Source organism: Mytilus galloprovincialis, chromosome 9 (assembly GCF_965363235.1).
Source record: "Mytilus galloprovincialis chromosome 9, xbMytGall1.hap1.1, whole genome shotgun sequence".
Taxonomy (NCBI): domain Eukaryota; kingdom Metazoa; phylum Mollusca; class Bivalvia; order Mytilida; family Mytilidae; genus Mytilus; species Mytilus galloprovincialis.
In genome coordinates this window covers 87,690,711-87,716,499 of record NC_134846.1, presented here as the reverse complement: position 1 = coordinate 87,716,499, position 25,789 = coordinate 87,690,711, and the positions used below count along the sequence as shown (strand labels likewise).

Sequence of the window (25,789 nt, the reverse complement as noted above, 5' to 3'; positions counted from 1 at the left end):
GATGCAAAGACCTTATCAGTGGCTCAATATTAACGCCAAAATATGCAATCTTTAATGACTTGACAACAGTATCGTAATTATATCCCTTCTTAATAAGTCTATTCAAAGGTTTTGTAAGTTTCTGAGGTGAATACTGACACCTTTGTGCTTTATAAAGAATATTTCCATAAAAAATTGGATGTGAAATACCTGAACGTATTAGAAGTCTGCATGTTGAGCTATATTTACGAATGATGTCTTTATACTGATGATAAAATTTAGTAAATGTTTTGACTAGTTTGTGATATCGAAAACCCTGGTGTAATAATTTTTCAGTAATACATAAATTTCTCTCGTTAAAATCTAAAACATTGTTACATACACAAGTTGAGATATATAAACATCGTAAGATGGTGACAAGGGAACGTCACCATCTAAAAACGGATAATTAACGATAGGAAATGAAAAATCATCCCTTTTATCATAAATTTTAGTATTCAGCTTTCCATTAGTGATATAGATATCAAGATCGAGAAAAGGGCAGTGGTCATTGTTAGTATTAGCTTTATTTAAAGTAAGTTCAACAGGATAAATTTCATTAATATACATACTGAAGTCGTCATTATTGAGAGCCAAAATATCAAAGCTATAAATCAAGGTCTACATTTGGACAAATTGTGTATGAAGACAAAAGATGACTGAAAATACTGTTTAATCAAGGAAAATAATAATCAATGAATGTGTCCATTACCTAAAACAAGCATACCATATACGACCACCATATACATGTACATGTAAATGCAGGGAAGGGTAAATCTTAATTTTGTTGGTATTTTCATGATAGGTTGTCATTCTTATCAATTCTATAAATTTTTATAATTTCATTTATATTGTATAACCGTAAACCCCTTTATGCATATAGATATTAAAAGTAAACAGCAAGTGGCTATTTAGTGACATATAGTTGCATATGGTGCTGAGTTGTCTTAATGGCAATCATACCACATCATCTTATTTTCATGTACAATAATATAAGTTATACGGTTCGCTACTGACCCCCTATGGATTCATAGAGGGTTAGTAAAATTCATAGGGGATGAGGTCGGAGGCCGAATCCCCTATGGATTTTATTTACCCTCTATGGTTCATAGGGGGTCAGTAGTTAACAGTATTACTCATTTATCGCACGCTTAACTTATTCTGCTGCGTTTTGTTGAAAAATAATCAATGAAACACAACAAGATTAATAGATGACGTCACCATTGGCATTAACGCGTCATGAACCCCGTATGAAATTTACTAACCCCCTACTATAAGTTATATGGTTCGCTACTGACCCCCTACGGATCCATAGAGGGTTAGTAAAATTCATAGGGGATTAGGCCGGAGGCCGAATCCCCTAGGGATTTTATTCACCCTCTATGGTCCGTAGGGGGTCAGTAGTTAACCGTATAACGAATTTATCGCACGCTGGACTTTTTTTGCTGCGTTATGATAAAAATAAACAATGAATCACAACAACATTAATAGATGACGTCACCATTAACGCGTCATGAACCCCCTATGAAATTTACTAACCCCCTACGGTCTCATAGGGGGTTACCACGTGACGGCGTTAAACCAATCACAACGTGATATTTTACCCGCGGTGTGATAAAGTCTCATAGGGGGTCACCACATGAATGTGTTAAACTAATCACAACGTGATTATTTACCTGCGGTGCAATAAGATAACAAATGAGGCTGTTTATGTCTGAGTAAAATACTGAGCCAGCTATTATTCTTTCTCTGATTCAGTGTTTTAAGTTTCTTCTAAGTACAATTTAAGTGCTTTATTAGTACTAGGTGTAACATGTAATCCATTTATGAGGTGATTTAAGAGGTGGTTTATTTTTAACAAGGGTTTACACTTTGAATTCGGTAATCAGTCAAAGTATTGATTCTAATAACTAATAAAATAGAACATCTAAGTTTGTTGTAATTAAAATAATAAAAACATTTACAGTCTGTATCAGACAGTATAACTCATTTTCAAAATATTTTTCATCCTCACCGGCATACTGCATTGTACTTTTCACTAACCTATTTATTTACATGAAAATTTTCAGATTCATCATCATATTTACAATTCAACCCACACACAAATAATTTAAACAACAAGGATTGGCCTTCTACATTTATAATTTGACTTAAGTTTTACCAACTATTTTTGATGAAACACTTTTATTACACATAAAATTTATACTTATGTCTTTAGAAACCTTGAAGTAGTATCTTTAAATGATTGATTGGTGTACAATGTTTGATTGATAATTGGCATTATAAACATGTTATAGGATACCATTTCTATCTGTATTGCATACTGATTTATAACTGTAATAATGCTTTGGTGACAATTTAATAAGAATTTGTCTTAATACCAATTATCACCAATGACATTTTCAGCAATTGAAGTACATAAGAACTTGCATTCTCACATTTTCATTTTCAGTAAATGCATTTATCTTTTATATAGATAACTTACAATAAACATGTGTATTAAAAGAGGGACGAAAGATACCAAAGGGACAGTCAAACTCATAAATGGAAAATAAACTGACAACGCCATGGCTAAAAATGAAAAAGACAAACAATAGTACACATGACACAACATAGAAAACTAAAGACTAAGCAACACGAACCCCACCAAAAACTGGATGATCTCAGTTGCTTCGGAATGGGTAAGCAGATCCTGCTCCACATGTTACACCCGTCGTGTTGCTTATGTTATTACAAATCTGGTAAATAGTCTAATTTGGTAGGTCAAGTTAAGTTTCAAGTTAATGTTGCCACAAATGTAAGCTAAAACTTTAACCTAATAAGAAACAGATGAACAGATAGACGCAGAGTCCAGAAATATAATACCATATTAACCCAAATGACATTAGGATATAAGTACTGACAATTTTATATGGTCTCTGTCTTTGATAGGTAAATGAACTATTATGAGTTTCTTTAAAATTCTTAAACCAGAAGCACTGCAATATTTGCATTGAAACCTCAAAACAAGAATGAGTCTATAGTACACAGATACAAATGGACAGACAGAGGCACAGACTGAAAATCATAATGCCCCTAGGTGGGGCATATAAATAGATATGTACAGGTAATTCTTTACATAGAAAGTTTACAGAAAGATGAATCCATGACATTAAATAGCTCATATTTACTTTTCAGACAAGAGAGTTGATAATAAAGAAACCTTGTACATGTTGTATAACATACCTGAGCTCAGTTACTTCTTTCCATTCTCTTTCTTTCTGAGCAGCCAGTTCTTTCCAATTACTCTTCCTTTCTGTATTGTCTGCCATTCTCTTCAATTAAAACTTGTTTTCAATCAAGCTGGATAAAATATCTGTAGGCATCTACCAATTGTCCACATTTATCATCTGAGAGACAACAAAACTACTTAAACATATTATCACAATAAAATTTTTGAATCTTTTTTATCATATCATTCAGCAGTTCATGACAGTTGTTTGTATCTACAATGTATTTTAGCAATTCAAATAAATTAAAACTGAAAAAAAATATCAGATTTCCCTTTCACATCATCTCATCATGTTGTCTAATTTGCAATAATACCACACTTCCTTTTTTTTATCAATTACACAAATAAAGGACACACTGAAATAAGGTATAATAAATACAGATATGCATCAACACACTTCATTTCTCAAAAATAAATAATGAATTGAATAATATTCATCTAAACAAGAGGTTAGGGCTAAGTAAGTTTATACTGAAATATCAGTGAAAGTGAAATCAACCCTAGACATGTGTGCATGACCAACCCTATTTAGTTTGGTCAGTTTTTATTGTACATTTCTAATCAATTTTCTAGAATTTAAAATTAAGTTTTTCTTAATAAATATGACATTGTTTCTTCATGATTATCATGGCAGTCAAATGGACCAATTCTGTTAATTTGATAATCTCTACATTTTTTTTTTAATGTTGAATGAACCAAATCACATAACTGATGAAATGGATCTGGGTTAGTTGGCCCTGAATCTCTTTCTCCCTTAACTGATGAAATGGATCTGGGTTAGTTGGCCCTGAACCTCTTTCTCCCTAGTCCAAATAATTACGATGTCTTAAGTAGCTTTTCAAGACGAGTTAGAGGACATAATTATTTGGAATGCTTTCTCCCTTGATCCTGTTAGCCCAGATCTGAAAATGTTTACTATATGTACATGTAAGAAGCTTTATATTTGATATTCACTGTACGGCCTCCAACAATGATCAAATCCCATACTGTATAGTTAGCTATGAAAGCCACAAAATGGCAAAATTCAAAACAATTTGATGGTGAAATCTTAAGACGTTATCATTAATTGGAAATCTGTACCTCCTGAACAATTGATGTCATATAACAATCACGTTTGCATTGTAGCATCAGACATTTTCTATTGTGACATCAAAATTATACAGGAACCTTAGTGATGTCCAGCAATACATCATTGCTGGAATCATGTCTTTCATCAGGAAAGATAGTCAATTTTGCATGCCTTAATGACATCATTAACCAGATAGTAGCTGTGTCTATATCCCTGCTCTATTAAAAGTTTCCAGCACTTTTAGAATCTCCATTCTATAGGGTAGTATAGAAATAATTTATGTTTCATAAATACGTAATCTTGATTCCCATATGACTGAGGGAGGGTGACCATATTATTAGATTTCAATTTCCCAAATATTTTGTGCAGTATCAAATTAAAATTTTTCACCTGAATTCTCAACATGTGTTGGAAGTGACAATGCCTACATTTGGGTCCCATGGTGATGGAAGTCACTGTCACATGACAGGTTCAACTAAAATCTGTATCTCGGAAGTCTGAACTGTGGTATGGCAGACTAATGAGCGATAAGGTGTATTGTCTGACCACGGCTTAAGGGTGCTTATCCTAAATTGTTTGGGATAGAAATATATATGCCAGTCTACTGAAATGCGTTATGAATTGTGTTAATAGCTATATGCCAACAGGTATGCTCTATTAAAAACGTATGCAGATATTTAACTTCAATCTTAGAAATGAGATATAATACCAGTAAAAATTGATACAGGTTTTAATGATAACATTTGGTGAATAGTTATCTTTCTTTTGCTGAACTGACGACGTCTTATAAACTGTTCTTTTGTTTTTATAGGAATCATTTAATTTCATATTATTACTAAACATGTATTTATGTTTTTTGTCTATGATTTATTTGTTTGATGCCTATATATAACAGCCCTTTGATTAGGAAATAAACATATTTGATTTGATTTGATTTGATATTAACACAATGTATTACGCATACCAGTCAACTATAGTAGGTCTCATTGGGGTCTTAGCCTGACGAGGGATTGGTGATTTTTTGTAAGTGTGACACGTGAAAGTCAAATTATTGTGCCGTGAAAACGAGAAATGAGGTCTTGTGGGACACAGGAAATTACAAAAAAAGAGAATTGCTTACATATGTAGTGTAAGGGGGATACGGGAATCTGACAAAACAGTAAAGACTAAAGACTAAGCGGGATCTGGATCAGAATCCCCCCAATACACCTTATCGCTATTTGTCCGCCATTGCTGGAAATCACACAGGTTCCCGTAAAATTTTGACGTCATAAAACAAAATGTCTGACGCCACAATGGAAAAGTGATTGTTGTTGACGTCAAAAGTTCAAGCGGACAGGTCAGCCGGGAATAGCGATAAGGTGTATGAGACCGCCACTATAGTATTTAGGGTTGATTATTTGCTGTATAATTAAGTTTCAAATTATTTTATATTAAGTAGTACTACGTATGATAGGTAGTCTTGTAATGAATGTTTGTATATTTGATTTATTTAATTTCACACCAGAAAACTCATTTCATTTGATTTTGACACTTCTGTATTTACTGTCAGACAGTTGAAGTGTGAAAATTTAAATATGAGTAAGGATGAATCTTAATTTGATACAATTAAAATTACGTTTAGTAACTGTGGTTTGGTAATATGCAATCAAATATAGACTTTTCTTGTAGTTTTGATATCATTTTCAAGTCAAAACAAGCGCCGTCTAAACACCGGAAATTAGTCTCTTATTTGTCGTAAAATATTATTAATGATATTATTTCTTATTTAAAGTAATATAAAAGAATTATCGTTTACACCAAGGATAAATGTTAATAAAAAACTATTTAACAGTTCTCTTTTTTATATCTGATTTAAATCAAACAGTCGTAAAATTGATATCATTTTTGGTAAAATGTGGATTTCACTTCCGGTGAGTTTCGATTTATTTTTATTCTGCCAAATTTTAATTTAATGTCACGTTTCAAGCTCTCCTGCTTTTGATAACAAACATTGAATGAAATGTTTAAATAAATATGGTACAAAAATAATTATTTCTCAGTGAAACGTTTGCTAATTTATAATTAATAGACAAAACTGTAACAGGTCAGGAATAACCACCAATTGGTGGATTATACCTCAATTGACGGTATAATCCACCAATTGAGGTATATTGGTATAGACCAATTGACGTAAAATGCAATTTTTTTGTAATAAAATGCTAGTGTGCGATAGGAGCATGATTTTGCAACTTGCAACCTATTTTATGACCCTTATTGAGTCCTCTGAAAGTTTCAGTTTTATCAAAGCCTGCTGCATCTCTTGAGAATGCATGTGTACAGCAATTCTTTTGTTGAAACATTTGTACTATTGACCATGATTGACTTTTAATAATGAAAGTCAAGTATTAACAAAGAGCTCCATTCACCTGTGGAGTTGTACTCATGATCGCATGTGATATGACTGCAAACAGTAATGATGTCCATTGACAGATGATTACAGGTAAATTTGCCAATCAAGAATTGACAAGATAACAATAGAAGAAACTGCAAATACAATTATTGATTAAATGCAATATGTTATGTCACTATACTAAACTAGGAATGTTTGACAAGTTTTCATACCAGAATATGGTTTTAAGAAAACAATGCTCCATTTTGATAGAATAATTTCTTTTGAAAAACAAAGAATTATACACCAATTGGTCTATACCATTATACGTCAATTGGTGGATTATACGTCAATTGAGGTATAATCCACCAATTGGTGGTTATTCCTGACCTGTGTAAAGTAGTCTTTTGTGGAAGAGCGCATACATGTATATATGGCCGGCAGGGTTACAAGTCAAATCAGCACCTGGTTTGGTCTTGCATCTTTTTTTTACTAGAAAGCTTGAAAGCATTTTCGAGGCTTCAGCTCTGGCTCCTGGGGCCTAATCAATCCAATCACAATTTTATCTCCGTGTGCTGGGTATGGTACTGTCTGAGAAACGAGGGCAACATGTTAGAAAGTAACTTTTAAAGTTTATGGTTTTCTGTACTGTATTCTGCACACAGAAAAAATAGACCTTGTCAAAAAATCATGCCATCTTGGGCCTGTTTCAATTTAACGCCCCTTGTTGGTGAACTGTGCTAAAGACTCGCATGTACACGTACATTGTACATATATGTGTCGTTTTTACTGCTTATATACTTATTCACTAATTTCCTAATCTATTCACTTCGGTATCTGGACATATATATGCACATAGATGTAATTTAAATCTGGTTTATTTGGTAACCAAGGTATTTTATTTCTGCACCCATGTTAAGGCTCAGCAAAAATAATGCCTACTCATGTTAAAATAAGAATAGAGCTGAGCATGCCCATGAGAGTATCAGGTATCGTTCGCACCCTATACATTTACACCCAATTTTAAATCGAAATTCTAGTTTAATAATTAGTTGTTTTTTATGCCCTATTTATGGGCAGTATGTTTTCTGGTTGTGCGTCCGTTCGTTCGTCTGTTCGTCCCAGGTCAAAGTTTTTGGTCAATGTAGTTTTTGATGAAGTTGAAGTCCAATCAACTTGAATCTTAGTACACATGTTCCCTATTATATGATCATTCTAATTTTAATGCCAAAATAGAGATTTCCCATCATTTTCACGAGCCATTCAACATAGAATTTAGAAAATGATAGTGCGGATGGCCATGGGCATCCGTGTACTGGGGACACATTCTTGTTTTAAATTGCTTTGATGTAAATATATAGGAATACACTAACCTAAACATGATTAAAATTTATTCAAGCTAAAAAAAAACATTGTAAGAATCTCACTTACAATATTTTGAAACAATGAAAAAAATTATAGCAATACACTAACCAAAAACATGATTATCAGATTTATTCAACACGAAAAAAACGTTGTCAGAATCTTTATTTATTAAGAAGCAATGATTTTTGTCGAGCCTGCAACTTTTGTTGCAGAAAGCTCGACATAGGGATAGTGATCCGGCAGCGGCAGCGTTAGCTAACTTCTTAAAAGGTTTATATTTTAGAAGGTGAAAGACCTGGATGCTTCATACTTTGTATATAGATACCTCATGTTACAAAGTTTCCGTCAGTCACATGTCCAATGTCCTTGACTTCATTTTCATGGTTCAGTGATCACTTGGAAAAAAAGTTCAGAATTTTTGTAATGTTGAATTCTCTCTTATTATAAGTAATAGGATAACTATATTTGGTATGTGCGTACCTTACAAGGTCCTCATGCCCGTCAGACAGTTTTCACTTGACCTCGACATCATTTCATGGATCAGTGAACAAGGTTAAGTTTTGGTGGTCAAGTCAATATCTCAGATACTATAAGCAATAGGGCTAGTATATTTGGTGTATGGAAGGACTGGAAGTTGTACATGTCCAACTGGCAGGTCTCAAATTTTATGCAATAGGTCTACTATATTTGTTGTATGGAATGATTGTAAGGTGTACATGTCTAGCTGGCAGATGTCATCTGACCTTGACCTCATTTTCATGGTTCAGTGGTCAAAGTTAAGTTTTTAAGTTTTGGTCTTTTTATCTAATATTATATGCCAAAGGTCAACTATATTTGGTGTATGGAAATATATTATGATCTATATGTCAGTCCCGCAGGTTTTATTTGACCATGACCTCAATTGCACGGTTCATTGCACAGTGTTAAGTTTTTGTGTTTTGGTCTATTTTTCTTAAACTATAAGTAGTAGGTCAACTATATTTGTTGTATGGAAGCTTTGTTAGCTGTACATGTCTGCCTGGCATGGTTCATTTTACCTTGACCTCATTTTCATGGTTCATTGGTCTTTATTTAGCTATCTTGGTTAATGTTAAGTTTATTTGACAGTTGTAATAAAGCTTTATACTTAGGACTATCAACATAATATCAATGATTAGTAAAGAAGGCGAGACATTTCAGTGTGTGCACGCTTGTTTTTATAGCAATAAACATGATAAACTATCCAAAACATGATAAAGATTTATTCAACACAAAAAAAACTGTTGTCTCACTTTATTTTAAGACAATGACAACAAAAATATTTATAGCAATACACTTGCCAAAACTTGATTACAAAAACAAAACCAATATAAAAAGGGTGCGAACGGAATTTGGACACAAACATGTAGAGCATTGTAGAGTGCGAAAGTGAAAGGGTGCGAACAGACCTGGATTCGGTCATGACATGAAGGAATTAGTTCTTGAGTATGCTTACATGTATATTACAGACTTTAAAACAAAACACAAATTTTGGTGATTTCTCAACTCATGATTAATATCCATATAATTGCTGTATACATTAGTATGCTAATTTCTTACATTTGTACTATACTACTTCCTCTTTAGAAAATCCATACCTGACTTATTGAGGTGATTGTGCCTACTGTATATTTATCAACAGTTTTGGACCATGAATTAATCAATAAGATGAATGCCACAGTCCAGTATGATTGTGATGCTATCACTTTACACATTTAAATAATTTTGTTGTATACATTTACAGTTTTGGACCATGCATTGATAAGAATGCCACAGTCCAATATGATTGTGATGCTATTACTTTACACATTTAAATCATTTAAATCCATATATTTACAGTTTTGGACCATGTATTGATAAGAAGAATGCCACAGTCTAGTATGATAGAGATGATAGAGAACGATAGTTGTTCACACTCGGATGAATGTGAGGCCCACTGTGTGAATCTCTCAGCAAGAGACTTAACATTGTTTCCTGTGGAAGGGGTCAACTTCTCACAAATCACAAAACTTCTTCTAGATCATAATGATATTGAAAGTATCCCTGATTCCATTGATAGTTTTCCATCTCTCCAGGTATTATCTATGACAGGTAATCGTCTGATAGGACTGCCAGATTGTATTGGTTGTCTCACATGTCTCAAGGAGTTACTTTTAAATGAAAATGAACTTTGCAGTTTACCTGATCGCATTTCAGAGTTATCACAACTACAGATTTTGAACTTGACAGGGAACTGTTTGAAAGAGTTACCAGAAAGTTTTGGTGATCTGATCAAATTAAAAACCTTGCATATTGAGGAAAATAAACTTGAGATATTGCCTTCTACATTAGGACTGTTAGAGAACCTAGAGGTACTAGAATTGTGTGATAATACAATATCTTATTTACCAGTGAGTATTGGACGTCTGAAATCATTGAAGATATTGAACATGTGCAATAATAAACTGGATAGCATACCAGAGACTGTGGGTGATATGCTTTCTTTAGAAACTATTGACTTATCAGGCAATAATATAGAACTGTTACCTACTCACTTCTCCTCTACTGTTACTCTCAAAAGATTATTTTTGGATAGGAACAGGATTACCCAATTACCAGATTGGGTAGCAGAACTTAGTTGTATTGAGGAATTTACAGCTAGTGATAATAAGTTACATGAACAATCTCTAACAGAAAAGTTTGGAATGACATGTAGAATGATAAAATATTTGGACCTAGGTGGTAATTTTATGAGTCAACTACCAGACTCCTTTGGCCATTTAGAAAATTTAGAACAGTTACATTTAGGAAGTGTTATTGATGAATTAGAAAGACGTAATTTTCAAAACGGCAATTGGATTGGATATTTACCAACAAACTTTTGTCAATTGATAAAACTAACTGAGCTTCACTTTGATGAGAATCAGCTTCATGAATTACCTGATGACTTTGGAAACTTAATTAACCTGGAGTTTATAGATCTTGGTAAGTAGTTAATGATACATGGATAAATGTATTACATTGGAGTATGAACAGTCAGAATCATGACATTGGGGCTTTTATTGAGAAAAAAAAATGATTTTGGGGTCTGGGGATGAAAAGTAAATTAAATGTTTGTAATCAAAGCCAAATCAAGTTTTAATCATAACTCTATGTGAGGCTTCCGTCCTCACTGAGCACACCTTATAGGATACCTGTGTTACCTTTTGACGGATGTACAAAAATGTACCACCCCAGTCAAACTCCCCCACTGACACTGTCTTCAAAGCGGATCACCCCAGAAGTCTAAGGCCGAGGGCTTAATTCCAGAATTGAGGAGCTCACACCCTGCTCTCCGCTGGAGATGAGAACTATGTAGATGCACAAATGTAAGTTCTCAAAAATTCATATTACAAAGATGAAATTTATAAGTAAACTTATTCATAATGACATTATTGCACATCTTATATTATGTACATGTAAAATTTTAACATGAAATATATCAAAGTGTTCTTTATTCTTTTTTCACAGGTCAGAATTTACTGTATGAACTACCTGAATCTTTTGGGAATTTAAAATCACTTAGAATTTGTCAATTATCTAAAAATAATCTACAACTGTTACCCTCTTCATTTGGTAATTTAACCTTATTAGAAGACCTTAGAATGGATAATAATTTGGTAAGTAAATAATATCCTTATGTACATTGTACATGTATGTTTATTTAATGTTTTATTAAGTTTGTGTCTTGAGTGTTTACAGAAAAACCCAAAATAGGATAATTTATACATGTATGTGATTTTATTCTTGTACACATTTTAAAAGATCTACTCTTTTTTTAAACCAAGTTTTATGAAACTCATACACAATGCTGAGAACCGCAACATGCAGATAGAGTTTGAATTTGGGATGGAGTCATTTACCATTCTGGAGTTATGCCCATTTTTAACTTGGAAAATTTCAAAGCTTGAGTGAGGGGCTTTTGTGTCCTCAGACTCATTCTTGTTTTATTTTTCTATCAATTCTGAATTTTAAAAGAAAATTGAAGGAACAATATACATTCAGAAGAAGCATAAAATATGAATCCAGATTGATTATATTTTATGAAATTAACTGAGGTTGGTAGAAGTTCCTGGCTCCCAAAAGACAGACATGTTAATTAAATCAGATGGATCTGGAAAAAAAAAAACACATCAATTTATACAATTGTCTTCAAACACAGAAATATATAAGATTTCTATATAAAAAAAATTTCAACGGCAATAAACAATAACTATATATTAGGAACTTATCAATGACCAGTGCATTGTTGTATTATTCTATTTATTTTTTAGTTGGCAGAACTTCCAGAATCTTTTTGTCAACTTATTAACCTGAAGACCTTAGATGTATTTAACAACAGACTGACTGAGATCCCATCAGCTTTGATGTATTTAACTAAACTAGTCAGGCTTGATTTAGTAGATGTGAGTTCAAGTAGTTAAACTGGTTATGCTTTACTTAATAGATGTATACTGAACTCCTAGGAAATTTCAAAACGGAAAGTCTAGTCAAATGGCAAAATCAAAAACAGACATCATATAACAGGCTATTATTTCAACTTTAATAGAATTATTTTAAATTATGAAATTTGCAAAATTTCTAGTGCATGAAATTTTTTATAAATTCCATGTTTATTCTGTATTTTAATACTCTGCGGCACAAAACACTTTCTATTACAAAGCAGATAGCAGATTTTCAATACAATGTACTGTGCGATGCGCAACACTATCTATACAAAATACATTGTATAGAAAGTGCTATGCACTGCTCGAAACATTATACAGTATAATTATGGAATTTATGAAAAACTTCCAACCACAAAAATTATGCAAATTCCATAATTAGAAATATTTCCAAGTTGAAATAATAGCCAGTTATATGTAAAATGTTCATGACTTTGGTACAGCAGTGTGTTATACTGTAACCCATCTTATTTTCACAGATACTTTATTTTGCATTTAGTCCTTTCTAGCTAAATTCATGGCTTTTTTAATTTGCTGTTTTTTAATTTACTTGATGTAATTAGACAAGAAAAGATCCAAGTTTTAAATATGGCAACGATTTATACGAAAAATAAATCGCTGGCAAAGATTAGTTGGTTTACAGTAATCTTATTCACTGTAAAAACAATCAAAGAAACACAAAAAGGCATAAGATACAGTAAATCTGGAGTGTCATGATTGTAAAGTCACATTGTGTACATTGTGTTACATGTTTAGAGACAAGCTGGTAAACAGCAATAAGCTCTCTGTTACTTTGAGATGTTTGAGAAAGACTACTTTTTCAACCCCTCAGACTCTTATTAACTATAAGCTTTGGTATACATGAAGAGGGATTCAACAGGGAGCCTTGTGGGAATTTGCAGAAGCTATTATACCATTTTACATCTTTTAAATGCCTTTATGTATGTATGTTTTGATGTTATTATTTGCTTTTTTGTAAACACTGGAAGAATACAGACAATAACAATCAAAACCAAGGAGTAAACAAAGACTCATAAAACCAAAAGACATTTACATCAACAGTTATAAATAAGAAATAAGAAACAACACGAATTCCACTAAAAACCGGGAGTAAAATCAGGTGCTCCGGAAGGGTAAGCATTCCCTTCACTATTTACGGCACCCGTCGTGTTATTTCTTTGTTCAGTTCGGTAATGATGGAAGGTTATTATGACTGAGAAAGAATATCAGATATGATTTCTGACACACTTTTGTCATAATTGCCAATCAGCTCATGATGGCGACCGTAAAATTTCTTGAGTAATGACCTTAATTTGATTGATTCATAGCCCTGTCTTAGCAACTTTTGAGAAAGCAGTATTCCTCGTTCAACAAAATCAACGTACTTTGAGCTAGCTGTAGTGTAATGTATCTCCCATGGTCAAAAATAATATAAACAAAACAAAATATAACACATTTTATCTGATTCAGTATTGTATGACATTATGTTTATACTTATAGAATCAGTTTAACATACCATGGGATGAAGTTCCACAGATTATAAACAGTTCTAAATATCCTGATAGAGATCCAACTTTGAAGAACAACTGGAGAGGAAGACCAAGACAAGATCTATCTATGAATGATGTTCCAACAATTAAGGTATCAGTGCAGTCAGAAGTTAATTGTGTTTCACACCTTGTATATCACACTATTCATTTCTGTGATGAAAGTCTCAAAATGTATGACACATGGATGCTAAGACTGCCGTAGCATTAATCCAGCATCCTCCACCAATAAAAACTGACCGCGAAATAGCCCAAAAGCAGTGCTTAAAAAGTGGCATTAAGAACACAAAAATCAAAATCAAATCATAAACCAGTAAGAATGTTTAAATTGTCATTAACGTAAAACAAAATGAAGACAGATCTCTACAAACAAATATATAAAAAAACATATCAAATAGTATTATTTGAAAAACATGAATTAATATTTAAGTGATTGTGATTGATTTTATTTTATCAGCTGGAAATGCAGGAAGTAGAAGAATTTGAATTACCTCCGCCATCTCTAAACTACAGTGAAGATGTTTTAAAATCGGCAGCTATAAATAACTTATCTATTTGGAGGAGTCACAATGGGAATCAAAAGAGAGAAAGATTTATCAGGAAGTTTTCCACTATGCCACTGTTTGGTCAGTACAACAGGAAAGAGACAGAAAGTGAGGAAGACCAGGATGATAGTGATTATGAGGTGGATGGAGATGAGGATGAAGACTATGAACCGCCAATATTTGTATCTAAAAATAGAAATGGTAATATTAGAAACCAGACACAAAAAGAAACACATGGGGGTATGACTAGGGTCCTCCATTTCTGTTTCTTTCCATTTTTAGACCATTTTTCTCTATTTTGTTATTTTTTTCCCCATCTTTTCTCTTTTCTTTATTATATTTACCTATTTTAATATGATCTATATTTTTTTGCTGATTAATTTTTCACTTTTTGCCCATTTTTAGCTCACCTGGCCCAAAGGGCCAAGTGAGCTTTTCTCAGCACTTGGCGTCCGGCGTCCGGCGTCCGTCGTCTGTCGTCCGTCGTCGTCTGGCGTCGTTAACTTTTACAAAAATCTTCTCCTCTGAAACTACTGGGCCAAATTTAACCAAACTTGGCCATAATCATCATTGGGGTATCTAGTTTAAAAAATGTGTCCGGTGACCCGGCCAACCAACCAAGATGGCCGCCATGGCTAAAAATAGAACATAGGGGTAAAATGCAGTTTTTGGCTTATAACTCAAAAACCAAAGCATTTAGAGCAAATCTGACATGGGGTAAAATTGTTCATTAGGTCAAGATCTATCTGCCCTGAAATTTTCAGATGAATCGGACATTCCGTTGTTGGGTTGCTGCCCCTGAAATGGTAATTTTAAGGAAATTTTGCTGTTTTTGGTTATTATCTTGAATATTTTTATAGATAGAGATAAACTGTAAACAGCAATAATGTTCAGCAAAGTAAGATCTACAAATAAGTCAACATGACCAAAATGGTCAGTTGACCACTTTAGGAGTTATTGCCCTTTATAGTCAATTTTTAACCATTTTTCGTAAATCTTAGTTATCTTTTACAAAAATCTTCTCCTCTGAAACTACTAGGCCAAATTTAACCAAACTTGGCCATAATCATCATTGGGGTATCTAGTTTAAAAAATGTGTCCAGTGACCCGACCAACCAACCAAGATGGCCGCCATGGCTAAAAATAGAACATAGGGGTAAAATGCAGTTTTTGGCTTATAACTCAAAAACCAAAGCATTTAGAGCAAATCTGACATGGGGTAAAATTGTTCATCAGGTCAAGATCTATCTACCCTGAAATTTTCAGATGAATCGGACATTCCGTTGTTGGGTTGCTGCCCCTGAAATAGTAATTTTAAGGAAATTTTGCTGTTTTTGGTTATTATCTTGAATATTATTATAGATAGAGATAAACTGTAAACAGCAATAATGTTCAGCAAAGTAAGATCTACAAATAAGTCAACATGACCAAAATGGTCAGTTGACCACTTTAGGAGTTATTGCCCTTTATAGTCAATTTTTAACCATTTTTCGTAAATCTTAGTTATCTTTTACAAAAATCTTCTCCTCTGAAACTACTGGGCCAAATTTAACCAAACTTGGCCATAATCATCATTGGGGTATCTAGTTTAAAAAATGTGTCCAGTGACCCGACCAACCAACCAAGATGGCCGCCATGGCTAAAAATAGAACATAGGGGTAAAATGCAGTTTTTGGCTTATAACTCAAAAACCAAAGCATTTAGAGCAAATCTGACATGGGGTAAAATTGTTCATCAGGTCAAGATCTATCTACCCTGAAATTTTCAGATGAATCGGACATTCCGTTGTTGGGTTGCTGCCCCTGAAATAGTAATTTTAAGGAAATTTTGCTGTTTTTGGTTATTATCTTGAATATTATTATAGATAGAGATAAACTGTAAACAGCAATAATGTTCAGCAAAGTAAGATCTACAAATAAGTCAACATGACCAAAATGGTCAGTTGACCACTTTAGGAGTTATTGCCCTCTATAGTCAATTTTTAACCATTTTTCGTAAATCTTAGTAATCTTTTAGAAAAATCTTCTCCTCTGAAACTACTGGGCCAAATTTAACCAAACTTGGCCATAATCATCATTGGGGTATCTAGTTTAAAAAATGTGTCCGATGACCCGGCCAACCAACCAAGATGGCCGCCATGGCTAAAAATAGAACATAGGGGTAAAATGCAGTTTTTGGCTTATAACTCAAAAACCAAAGCATTTAGAGCAAATCTGACATGGGGTAAAATTGTTCATTAGGTCAAGATCTATCTGCCCTGAAATTTTCAGATGAATCGGACATTCCGTTGTTGGGTTGCTGCCCCTGAAATGGTAATTTTAAGGAAATTTTGCTGTTTTTGGTTATTATCTTGAATATTATTATAGATAGAGATAAACTGTAAACAGCAATAATGTTCAGCAAAGTAAGATCTACAAATAAGTCAACATGACCAAAATGGTCAGTTGACCACTTTAGGAGTTATTGCCCTTTATAGTCAATTTTTAACCATTTTTCGTAAATCTTAGTTATCTTTTAGAAAAATCTTCTCTGAAACTACTGAGCCAAATTTAACCAAACTTAGCCATATTCATCATTGGGGTATCTAGTTAAAAAAATGTGTCCGGTAACTCGGCCAACAAACCAAGATGGCCGCCATGGCTAAAAATAGAACATGGGTGTAAAATGCAGTTTTTGGCTTATAACTCAAAAACCAAAGCATTAAGATCAAATCTGACAGGAAGTAAAATTGTTGATCAGGTCACGATCTATCTGCCCTGGAATTTTCAGATGAATCAGATAATCGGTTGTTAGGTTGCTGCCCCTGAATTGGTAATTTTGAGGAAATTTTGCTGTTTTTTTGTTATTATCTTGAATATTATTAGCTCACCTGGCCCGAAGGGCCAAGTGAGCTTTTCTCATCACTTGGCGTCCGTCGTCTGTCGTCGTCCGTCGTCCGTCGTCCGTCGTCCGTCGTCCGTCGTCGTCGTCGTCCGTCGTCGTTAACTTTTACAAAAATCTTCTCCTCTGAAACTACTGGGCCAAATCAAACCAAACTTGGCCACAATCATCATTGGGGTATCTAATTTAAAAAATGTGTGGCGTGACCCGGTCAACTAACCAAGATGGCCGCCACGGCTAAAAATAGAACATAGGGGTAAAATGCAGTTTTTGGCTTATAACTCAAAAACCAAAGCATTTAGAGCAAATCTGACATGGGGTAAAAATGTTTATCAGGTCAAGATCTATCTGCCCTGAAATTTTCAGATGAATCGGTCAATCGGTTGTTGGGTTGCTGCCCCTGAATTGGTAATTTTGAGGAAATTTTGCTGTTTTTGGTTATTATCTTGAATATTATTATAGATAGAGATAAACTGTAAACAGCAATAATGTTCAGCAAAGTAAGATCTACAAATAAGTCAACATGACCAAAATGGTCAGTTGACCCGTTTAGGAGTTATTGCCCTTTATAGTCAATTTTAACCATTTTTCATAAATTAAATTAATCTTTTACAAAAATCTTCTCCTCTGAAACTACTGGGCCAAATTAATCCAAACTTGGCCACAATCATCTTTGGGGTATCTAGTTTAAAAAATGTGTGGCGTGACCTGGTCAACCAACCAAGATGGCCGCCACCGCTAAAAATAGAACATAGGGGTAAAATGCAGTTTTTGGCTTATAACTCAAAAACCAAAGCATTTTGAGGAAATCTGACATGGGATAAAAATGTTTATCAGGTCAAGATCTATCTGCCCTGAAATTTTCAGATGAATCGGTCAATCGGTTGTTGGGTTGCTGCCCCTGAATTGGTAATTTTGAGGAAATTTTGCTGTTTTTGGTTATTATCTTGAATATTATTATAGATAGAGATAAATTATAAACAGCAATAATGTTCAGCAAAGTAAGATCTACAAATAAGTCAACATGACCGAAATGGTCAGTTGACCCCTTTAGGAGTTATTGCCCTTTATAGTCAATCTTTAACCATTTTTCATAAATCTAAGTAATCTTTTACAAAATCTCCACTGAAACTACTAGGCCACAATCATCTTTGGGGTATCTAGTTTGAAAAATGTGTCCGATGACCTGGCCATTCAACCAAGATGGCCGCCACGGCTAAAAATAGAACATAGGGGTAAAATGCAGTTTTTGGCTTATAACTATGAATTCAAAGCATCTAGAGCAAATATGACAAGAAGTTAAATTGTTAATCAAGTCAATATCTATCTGCCCTGAATTTTTCAGATGAATTGGACAACTGGTTGTTGGGTTGCTGCCCTCCAATTGGTTATTTTTAAAGAAATTTTGCCGTTTTTGGTTATCTTGAATACTATTATAGATAGCGATAAACTGTAAACAGCAATAATGTTCAGCAAAGTAAGATCTACAAATAAGTCAACATGACCTAAATGGTCAATTGACCCCTTAAGGAGTTATTGCCCTTTATAGTCAATTTTTAACAATTTTCATTAATTTGGTAAATATATGTAAATTTTTACAAAATATAGTTCTCTGTTACTAATGGGCAAAGTTCATTATAGATATAATTGTAAGAAGCAAAATCGTTCAGTAAAGTAAGAACTTCAAACACATCACCATCACCAAAATACAATTTTGTCATGAATCCATTTGTGTCCTTTGTTTAATATGCACATAGACCAAGGTGAGCGACACAGGCTCTTTAGAGCCTCTAGTTCTTTATTTCTCACATGAGGGGGATTTCTTTGTTCTGAGAAAGGGGGTGTTTTTCAGTTGATCTGACCAAAAACCAGAATAATATTTGCTATCATTATGCATCTGGTTCGAGTACACAGTTATAGTCCCTTGATTTTCATTGTCCACGAATATAGTCCCTAGTATGGACAGTGTGTTACTTGCTAATCCTTTTTATACCCCTTCCAAATTTATTTCTTCATGTTTTATGCCTTAAACATAGGGGGATAAAATTACACTGTGAGAAAATTTGAATCATGAATTTTAAAGTAAAGTAGTGATTTGGTCCAGCTGAAAAAGGTTAAAAATAAGTATTTCGGAAGCTGTCAAAAGATATCAAGACCCCCTGAACATAAAATTGTCCATATTTTGAGTTAGAGCCGATGAAGTTTTCTATAATTTTGATATAATTTGTCCCAAAAGTAGTACAGAACACTGTAAAAATATTATTGAGAAAGCGCAGGTGGGATTTTTTTATTTCCATTTATTGTGTAAAAGAAATGCACTACGAAATAACTGTGTACTCGTACCATCTGTGGTCTATAGGCTTCTCAAAAACCACTGAACCAAATGGAATAGCACTTTACTTTACATGAATTATTATTAGTGTTTTTAGAATTTAGTTTGTTGATTATAACTTCGTAATCAATCAACAGGAACACCATAAATTAAAAATATAATATACACACTTATCTATAGGTCATTGTTTCTTGAAATGTGTATGAAGTAAGGCTATGAAGATCAATATAAATTTAAGGAGATGTGGTATGATTGCTAATGAGACAAATATCCACCATTGAACAAATGACATGGATACAAACAATTAGAGGTCCCAATGCAATTAAAAAGGATGACATAGCTTATAACAATACAGTTTACACTAAAACAAAAGCAAACGCTGAACAACAGGTTTTGGCCTTGAATCAGGCTCAGAAAGAATGTAATCATGTTAATCATGTTTGTGTTCACTCAATCCTCCCCTAGCCTGGGGCAGTGGTGTAACAGTACAACATAAGAATAAACTGTAAAAATCAGTTACAAAAGGTTTAACTCAATAGATTGGCAAAAAGCACATAAAACAAATTACATAAAAACATTAAGAAAAGAATCTGATATTTTCTAATGTTAAAGAAAGTTGTCTACAAGATTACATTATTGTATAATTAATCTCATTACTTATAATTTATTTAGTGTCATAGCCATAACTAGTCATGTTGTTATGATGGTATGATACTAAACCCTTAACGGGAAAGATTGTGCCTGATGTTCATATGATGAAATCATAATCTTTCAGTCAGTTTAATTGAAGTCTGGAGCTGGCATGTCAGTTAACTGCTAGTAGTCTGTTGTTATTTATGTATTATTGTCATTTTGTTTATTTTCTTTGGTTACATCTTCTGACATCAGACTCGGACTTCTCTTAAACTGAATTTTAATGTATGTATTGTTATACGTTTACTTTTCTACATTGGTTAGAGGTATAGGGGGAGGGTTGAGATCTCACAAACATGTTTAACCCCGCCGCATTTTTGCGCCTGTCCCAAGTCAGGAGCCTCTGGCCTTTGTTAGTCTTGTATTATTTTAATTTTAGTTTCTTGTGTACAATTTGGAAATTAGTATGGCGTTCATTATCACTGAACCAGTATATATTTGTTTAGGGGCCAGCTGAAGGACGCCTCCGGATGCGGGAATTTCTCGCTACATTGAAAACCTGTTGGTGACCCTCTGCTGTTGTTTTTTATTTGGTCGGGTTGTTGTCTCTTTGACACATTCCCCATTTCCATTCTCAATTTTATGTTGTTGCACTTAATTTTAGAGACAGAAGATAAACCAGTAGAAGCAGCGACATCTGGTGAGAACTGGGATGATGAGATAGAAGATATTGAGATACCAGTAGACAACCCATACAGTAAGATTTGATTACTTTAAGAAATATATATTTTAGTTAATCTAATAACCATCTAACCTGGCTGTCATTACTGAAAGGAGGGGTAAAAAGAAAAAGGAGTAGGTCCAGTAAGACCCCTTTTTGGCCCCAAAATATAGCAGATTTACAAAATTGTTAAAATGTATACTTTTAGTTATTTATTGGACAGTAGAATGCTTCTGCTACATAAATATATGCTGTTTTTGACAATACGATGTACATATATCTAGTACTAGCACCATTAAGTCATGCTAAATTACTAAAATCTTCACAATTCTAGCATTTTGGTTAAAATTTAGACAGTTTCCGTGTAAAACGAAAGTGGCCACATTCGTGTTCATCCAAAATATTTAAATGTAAGTTGTATTTGATGATAATACATAACATATATAAAGGTTGAGGATGAACACGGATGCAGCCACTTTCATTTTTGACAAAAACCATCTAAAAAGTGACATTTTCTGGCATATTTGGTAGATTTTTCATATTAGAGCTTGAATCAGAGTGTTTTTAATGACTAAATTAGTTAAAATGTTAAAATCTTTCACATAAATTAATTGAATCAAATAAAATAGACACTTAAGTGTTTAAAAAGTGGTCAACATCTTTCGTCAGATGAACCTGAAATTTGAGGCCAAAATCGGTCCTTACCGGACCTACTCCTGTTATAGGACATCATGCCCAGCTCACACTAGCATGTGTCCATGTTCAATGAACCGTGAAATTCAGGTCAAAATTGTAATATGGTATATGGTTTTTAAATATATAACATCATAATAAACATGTTGCCGTATTTAGTTTACAACGTAATGGATAACTACCTTTACAAAAAGCTTTAATCAGATATAGGACAGGTGGAGATACAGACCAGAACACACCCCATCCTCTCCCGTAGAACTTTTATCAAAAATAGAATTAAACGTAAAAATTGTCTTTTTAATAGAAATTGCATAAGGTTCTTCACAACAAACAAGTTTTTATTTTGCTGTATGTTTCAGAGTTCCAGGATATATATGTTCACCCTGCACCAAAGACTTTAGCTGAGGCTGGTTACACTGTAGATAGTCATTTATTTCTGCCTTATGACATGCACTCACAGCCGTTTGTTAGACAGAAATATATATACCCAATAGAGGATGGACAGTTTGATGATAACAGTGATGAAAATACAGAAGAAACATAATTAATATAGGGCTGAAAAAAGAGAGGATATAGGATTATTATAGTGGAGAGAACAGAGAGGAAATAGGATTTATATAGGGGTGAATAAAGAGAACAAATTGGATTATGGCGGTTAAAATAGAGAGCAAATGATTATTATAGTGGTGAAAATACAGTACAGATATGATTATTATAGTGGTGAAAATACAGTACAGATATGATCATTATAGTGATGAAGATAGATATTGTTGACAGCCTTTTATTATCTTAAAACAAAACAAAAATGTCTGTCTTCTTCTTTGTGGAACTGTTTTTAGAAACAAGCTGTTTAGTAAGATCATTTGAAGACACCTGAATTTGGTTTCTCCTCAATTAAATAGAAAAGACATATCTCTTATTGTATACTCTTTTATTGTATAAGTTTGGTTTAAGTATTTAGTGGATGTAATTCAATGAAAAAAGGAGAATTTATACAGAGTCTCTAGTCAATGAACAAAGAAACTGAAATATATAGTGTTTTCAGTATCAAGGTTAGAATCACCATGTTAAGTTTTGACCTATGATATGATATAAAAGATAATTATAATCCATCAATATCCATGATTAAAAATTATTGTACAAAGTCTCAACATCCTAAGTGGTTTCTGAATAAATCTGAATTTTTTGAAACAACAACCTGTCATGTTGGTATGTGGTTGTAATTTATTTTGTCACATTCAACAATGCCACATACAAATCAGGAAGACAATGATAAGGCTTCTTAGCTATATTCGACAAATGTTTTATTTGTACAAATGATGAAAATGAATGTCTCATTAATAAATAAAAAAACACTGCATTGTATATATAAAACATGGTACTGTTCATTGTGTTGATTGATACCTTTTGTGTAAATGGTAAATAAATACAAATTCAACTGTAGATATGAATTAAGAAACCTAATTGTGAATATTTTTAGGAACACACCAAAACTATTACTATCAATTGGCTGACCAGTCTGAAAAAAAATAGTTCAATCTATATCATTAAAGAACTTGTTATTCAATTTATACAATTTTGATTTAGAAGTTGATTTTTTACAAACCTGAGTATATTTGGTCAGTTGACCTAGCAAAGTTTTAGATTTTTTTTTGTAAATTGTATTATTTTATATAACACCAGATAGAGGTGTTTAATATTATTTTTCAAATTGAAATACAAAGGAGATAATTATTAAACTGTTTTTAGATTTATCTCCTTTTATAATCAAAACTGACTTTTCAGTTTCATTTTAGATCTTTTTCTTTTTTACTCATTTATGTAGTACATAATAATGTCTGATGTTAGTTTTATTTGAAGTTTGGTTGTTTTACATTTTACAATCAGTAGTTTTCACATATCCAATTAAAAAAAAAACTCTCTCATATGAGATGAGTCTCTCCTGTAGATGCACGATTCTTTTACGATTTAACTGTATACCATTGGTTTTCCTTTTCTATAAGTCATTTAAGCAATAAATACAGACTTTGGAACTAAAGTATGAATTGTATATAGGCTTGTATGAAAATATTCACAATCCGTGAAATCAAATTTCTCTTCAATGCATTTTTTCTTTAATCCAGAAAAAATTATACCAACCAAAATAAATAAAACTTCATTATATAAAGAATAAACCCCTTTAATTGTTTTTGATTTTTAAATTCTTGGCTTTCAAATTCTCTGATTTGTGCATTCCTGATGAAGGAAATTCCAGAAAAGCGCTTTGGATGCATGAAATTCATAACATGTTGTTTTCATTTTATTGTTTAGAGAAAATCATGTAAATGTTATGAAAATTTGCTAGACTAAGAAGTAATTTGTACATTTTGTTTTTAGGAACACACACACTATAATAGAGTGTATAACATCAATTATTACTCTTGTGTAGATTATGTACACATATTAATGTATTATAGTTGTGTAAAAAGAACATAATCATTTCAATTAATGATATGCAAGGCATGCATTTTATAGAATATAGTTTGAAAATTACAATTCTTATGGAGAATTTGTGAATAATGAAGTAAAATAAATTATCATCAACTATTGAAAACAAACGTGAATTTTTCATTGGTCACTTGTATCTTTTATGTGCTTGTTTATAATATTGTATTTCTTGCGATAATTTGTACAATATAAGTATTCTGATCTCGTTTTTCGCACATTTTCAACATTTGTATGATTTAATATTTCTTATCTCGTTTATCACATGATTATAGCAAAGGGAATCATATTTGAATAAAGCTTGAATATTCCTTCAAAATGTTAATTAATATTAGAGTGGTTTTGTATGACCTGTAGATGTGTCATGGAGTTTGATTGGTGTTTCATAGTACCATCATTGTCCAAGACTTGTATTACCTGTGGATGTGTCATGGAGTTTGATTGGTGTTTCATAGTACCACTTTTGTCCATGACTATTGTTTTACCTGTGGATGTGTCATGGAGTTTAATTGGTGTTTCATAGTATAACTCATGTCCATGATTTGAATAAACTGTGAATGTGTCATGGAGTTTAATTGGTGTTTCATAGTACCACTTTTGTCCATGACTATTGTTTTACCTGTGCATGTGTCATGGAGTTTAATTGGTGTTTCATAGTACCACTTTTGTCCAAGACTTGTATTACCTGTGGATGTGTCATGGAGTTTAATTGGTGTTTCATAGTACCACTTTTGTCCAAGACTTGTATTACCTGTGGATGTGTCATGGAGTTTAATTGGTGTTTCATAGTACCACTTTTGTCCATGACTTATATTACCCTTGAACGTGTCATGGTGTTTAATTGGTGTTTCATAGTACCACCATTGTCCACGACTTGTATTACCTGTGGATGTGTCATGGAGTTTAATTGATGTTTCATAGTACCACTTTTGTCCAAGACTTGTATTACCTGTGGATGTGTCATGGAGTTTAATTGATGTTTCATAGTACCACTTTTGTCCATGACTTATATTACCCTTGAACGTGTCATGGCGTTTAATTGGTGTTTCATAGTACCACCATTGTCCACGACTTGTATTACTTGTGGATGTGTCATCAAGTTTAATTGGTGTTTCATATTACTACTTTTGTCCAAGACTTGTATTACCTGTGGATGTGTCATGGAGTTTAATTGGTGTTTCATAGTACCACTTTTGTCCCTGACTTGTACTACCTGTAGATGTGTCATGGAGTTTAATTGGTGTTTCATAGTATAACTCATGTCCATGATTTGAATAAACTGTGGATGATTCATGGAGTTTAATTGGTGTTTCATAGTACCACTTTTGTCCAAGACTTGTATTACCTGTGGATGTGTCATGGAGTTTAATTGGTGTTTC

General features: G+C 33.0%; 2 protein-coding genes across 6 annotated transcripts in view; one reads left to right on the top strand and one right to left on the bottom strand.

The window, feature by feature from the left end:
* LOC143046277 (coiled-coil domain-containing protein 57-like) overlaps nt 1–6,084 on the bottom strand; it is a 46,433-nt gene extending 40,349 nt beyond the window's left edge. For 2 of the 4 annotated variants that reach the window (XM_076219362.1, XM_076219366.1), the window contains exons 1-2: nt 5,977–6,084; nt 3,244–3,407 (exon numbers count right to left, since the gene is read on the bottom strand). In XM_076219362.1, the coding sequence (XP_076075477.1) occupies nt 3,244–3,329 (86 nt within the window). In that variant the 5' untranslated portion in view covers nt 3,330–3,407; nt 5,977–6,084. Of the gene's footprint in view, nt 1–3,243; nt 3,427–5,976 lie in introns of all 4 variants that reach the window. The other 2 variants (XM_076219363.1, XM_076219364.1) reach the window with 2 other exon arrangements.
* Nucleotides 6,085–6,227: 143 nt separating this feature from the next.
* LOC143046275 (uncharacterized) lies at nt 6,228–24,721 on the top strand. 2 transcript variants are annotated; one of them, XM_076219361.1, is made up of 8 exons: nt 6,228–6,271; nt 9,952–11,076; nt 11,602–11,750; nt 12,405–12,536; nt 14,076–14,216; nt 14,580–14,868; nt 21,177–21,269; nt 22,286–24,721. In XM_076219361.1, the coding sequence occupies exons 2-8, from the start codon at nt 9,978–9,980 to the stop codon at nt 22,468–22,470; spliced, it is 2,088 nt and encodes a 695-aa protein (XP_076075476.1). In that variant the 5' UTR covers nt 6,228–6,271; nt 9,952–9,977; the 3' UTR covers nt 22,471–24,721. The 2 variants fall into 2 exon arrangements, with proteins under 2 accessions (XP_076075476.1, XP_076075475.1); XM_076219360.1 differs by lacking the exon at nt 6,228–6,271 and adding an exon at nt 6,291–6,377.
* The last annotated feature ends 1,068 nt before the right edge of the window (nt 24,722–25,789 follow it).

Coding starts and splice junctions, on each gene's coding strand:
- LOC143046275 (XM_076219360.1), top strand. CDS start 6,356: ATGAAATGTTTAAATAAATATG. Junction 11,077..11,601: donor CCTGGAGTTTATAGATCTTG/GTAAGTAGTTAA, acceptor CTTTTTTCACAG/GTCAGAATTTACTGTATGAA. Junction 14,869..21,176: donor TGTATCTAAAAATAGAAATG/GTAATATTAGAA, acceptor ACTTAATTTTAG/AGACAGAAGATAAACCAGTA.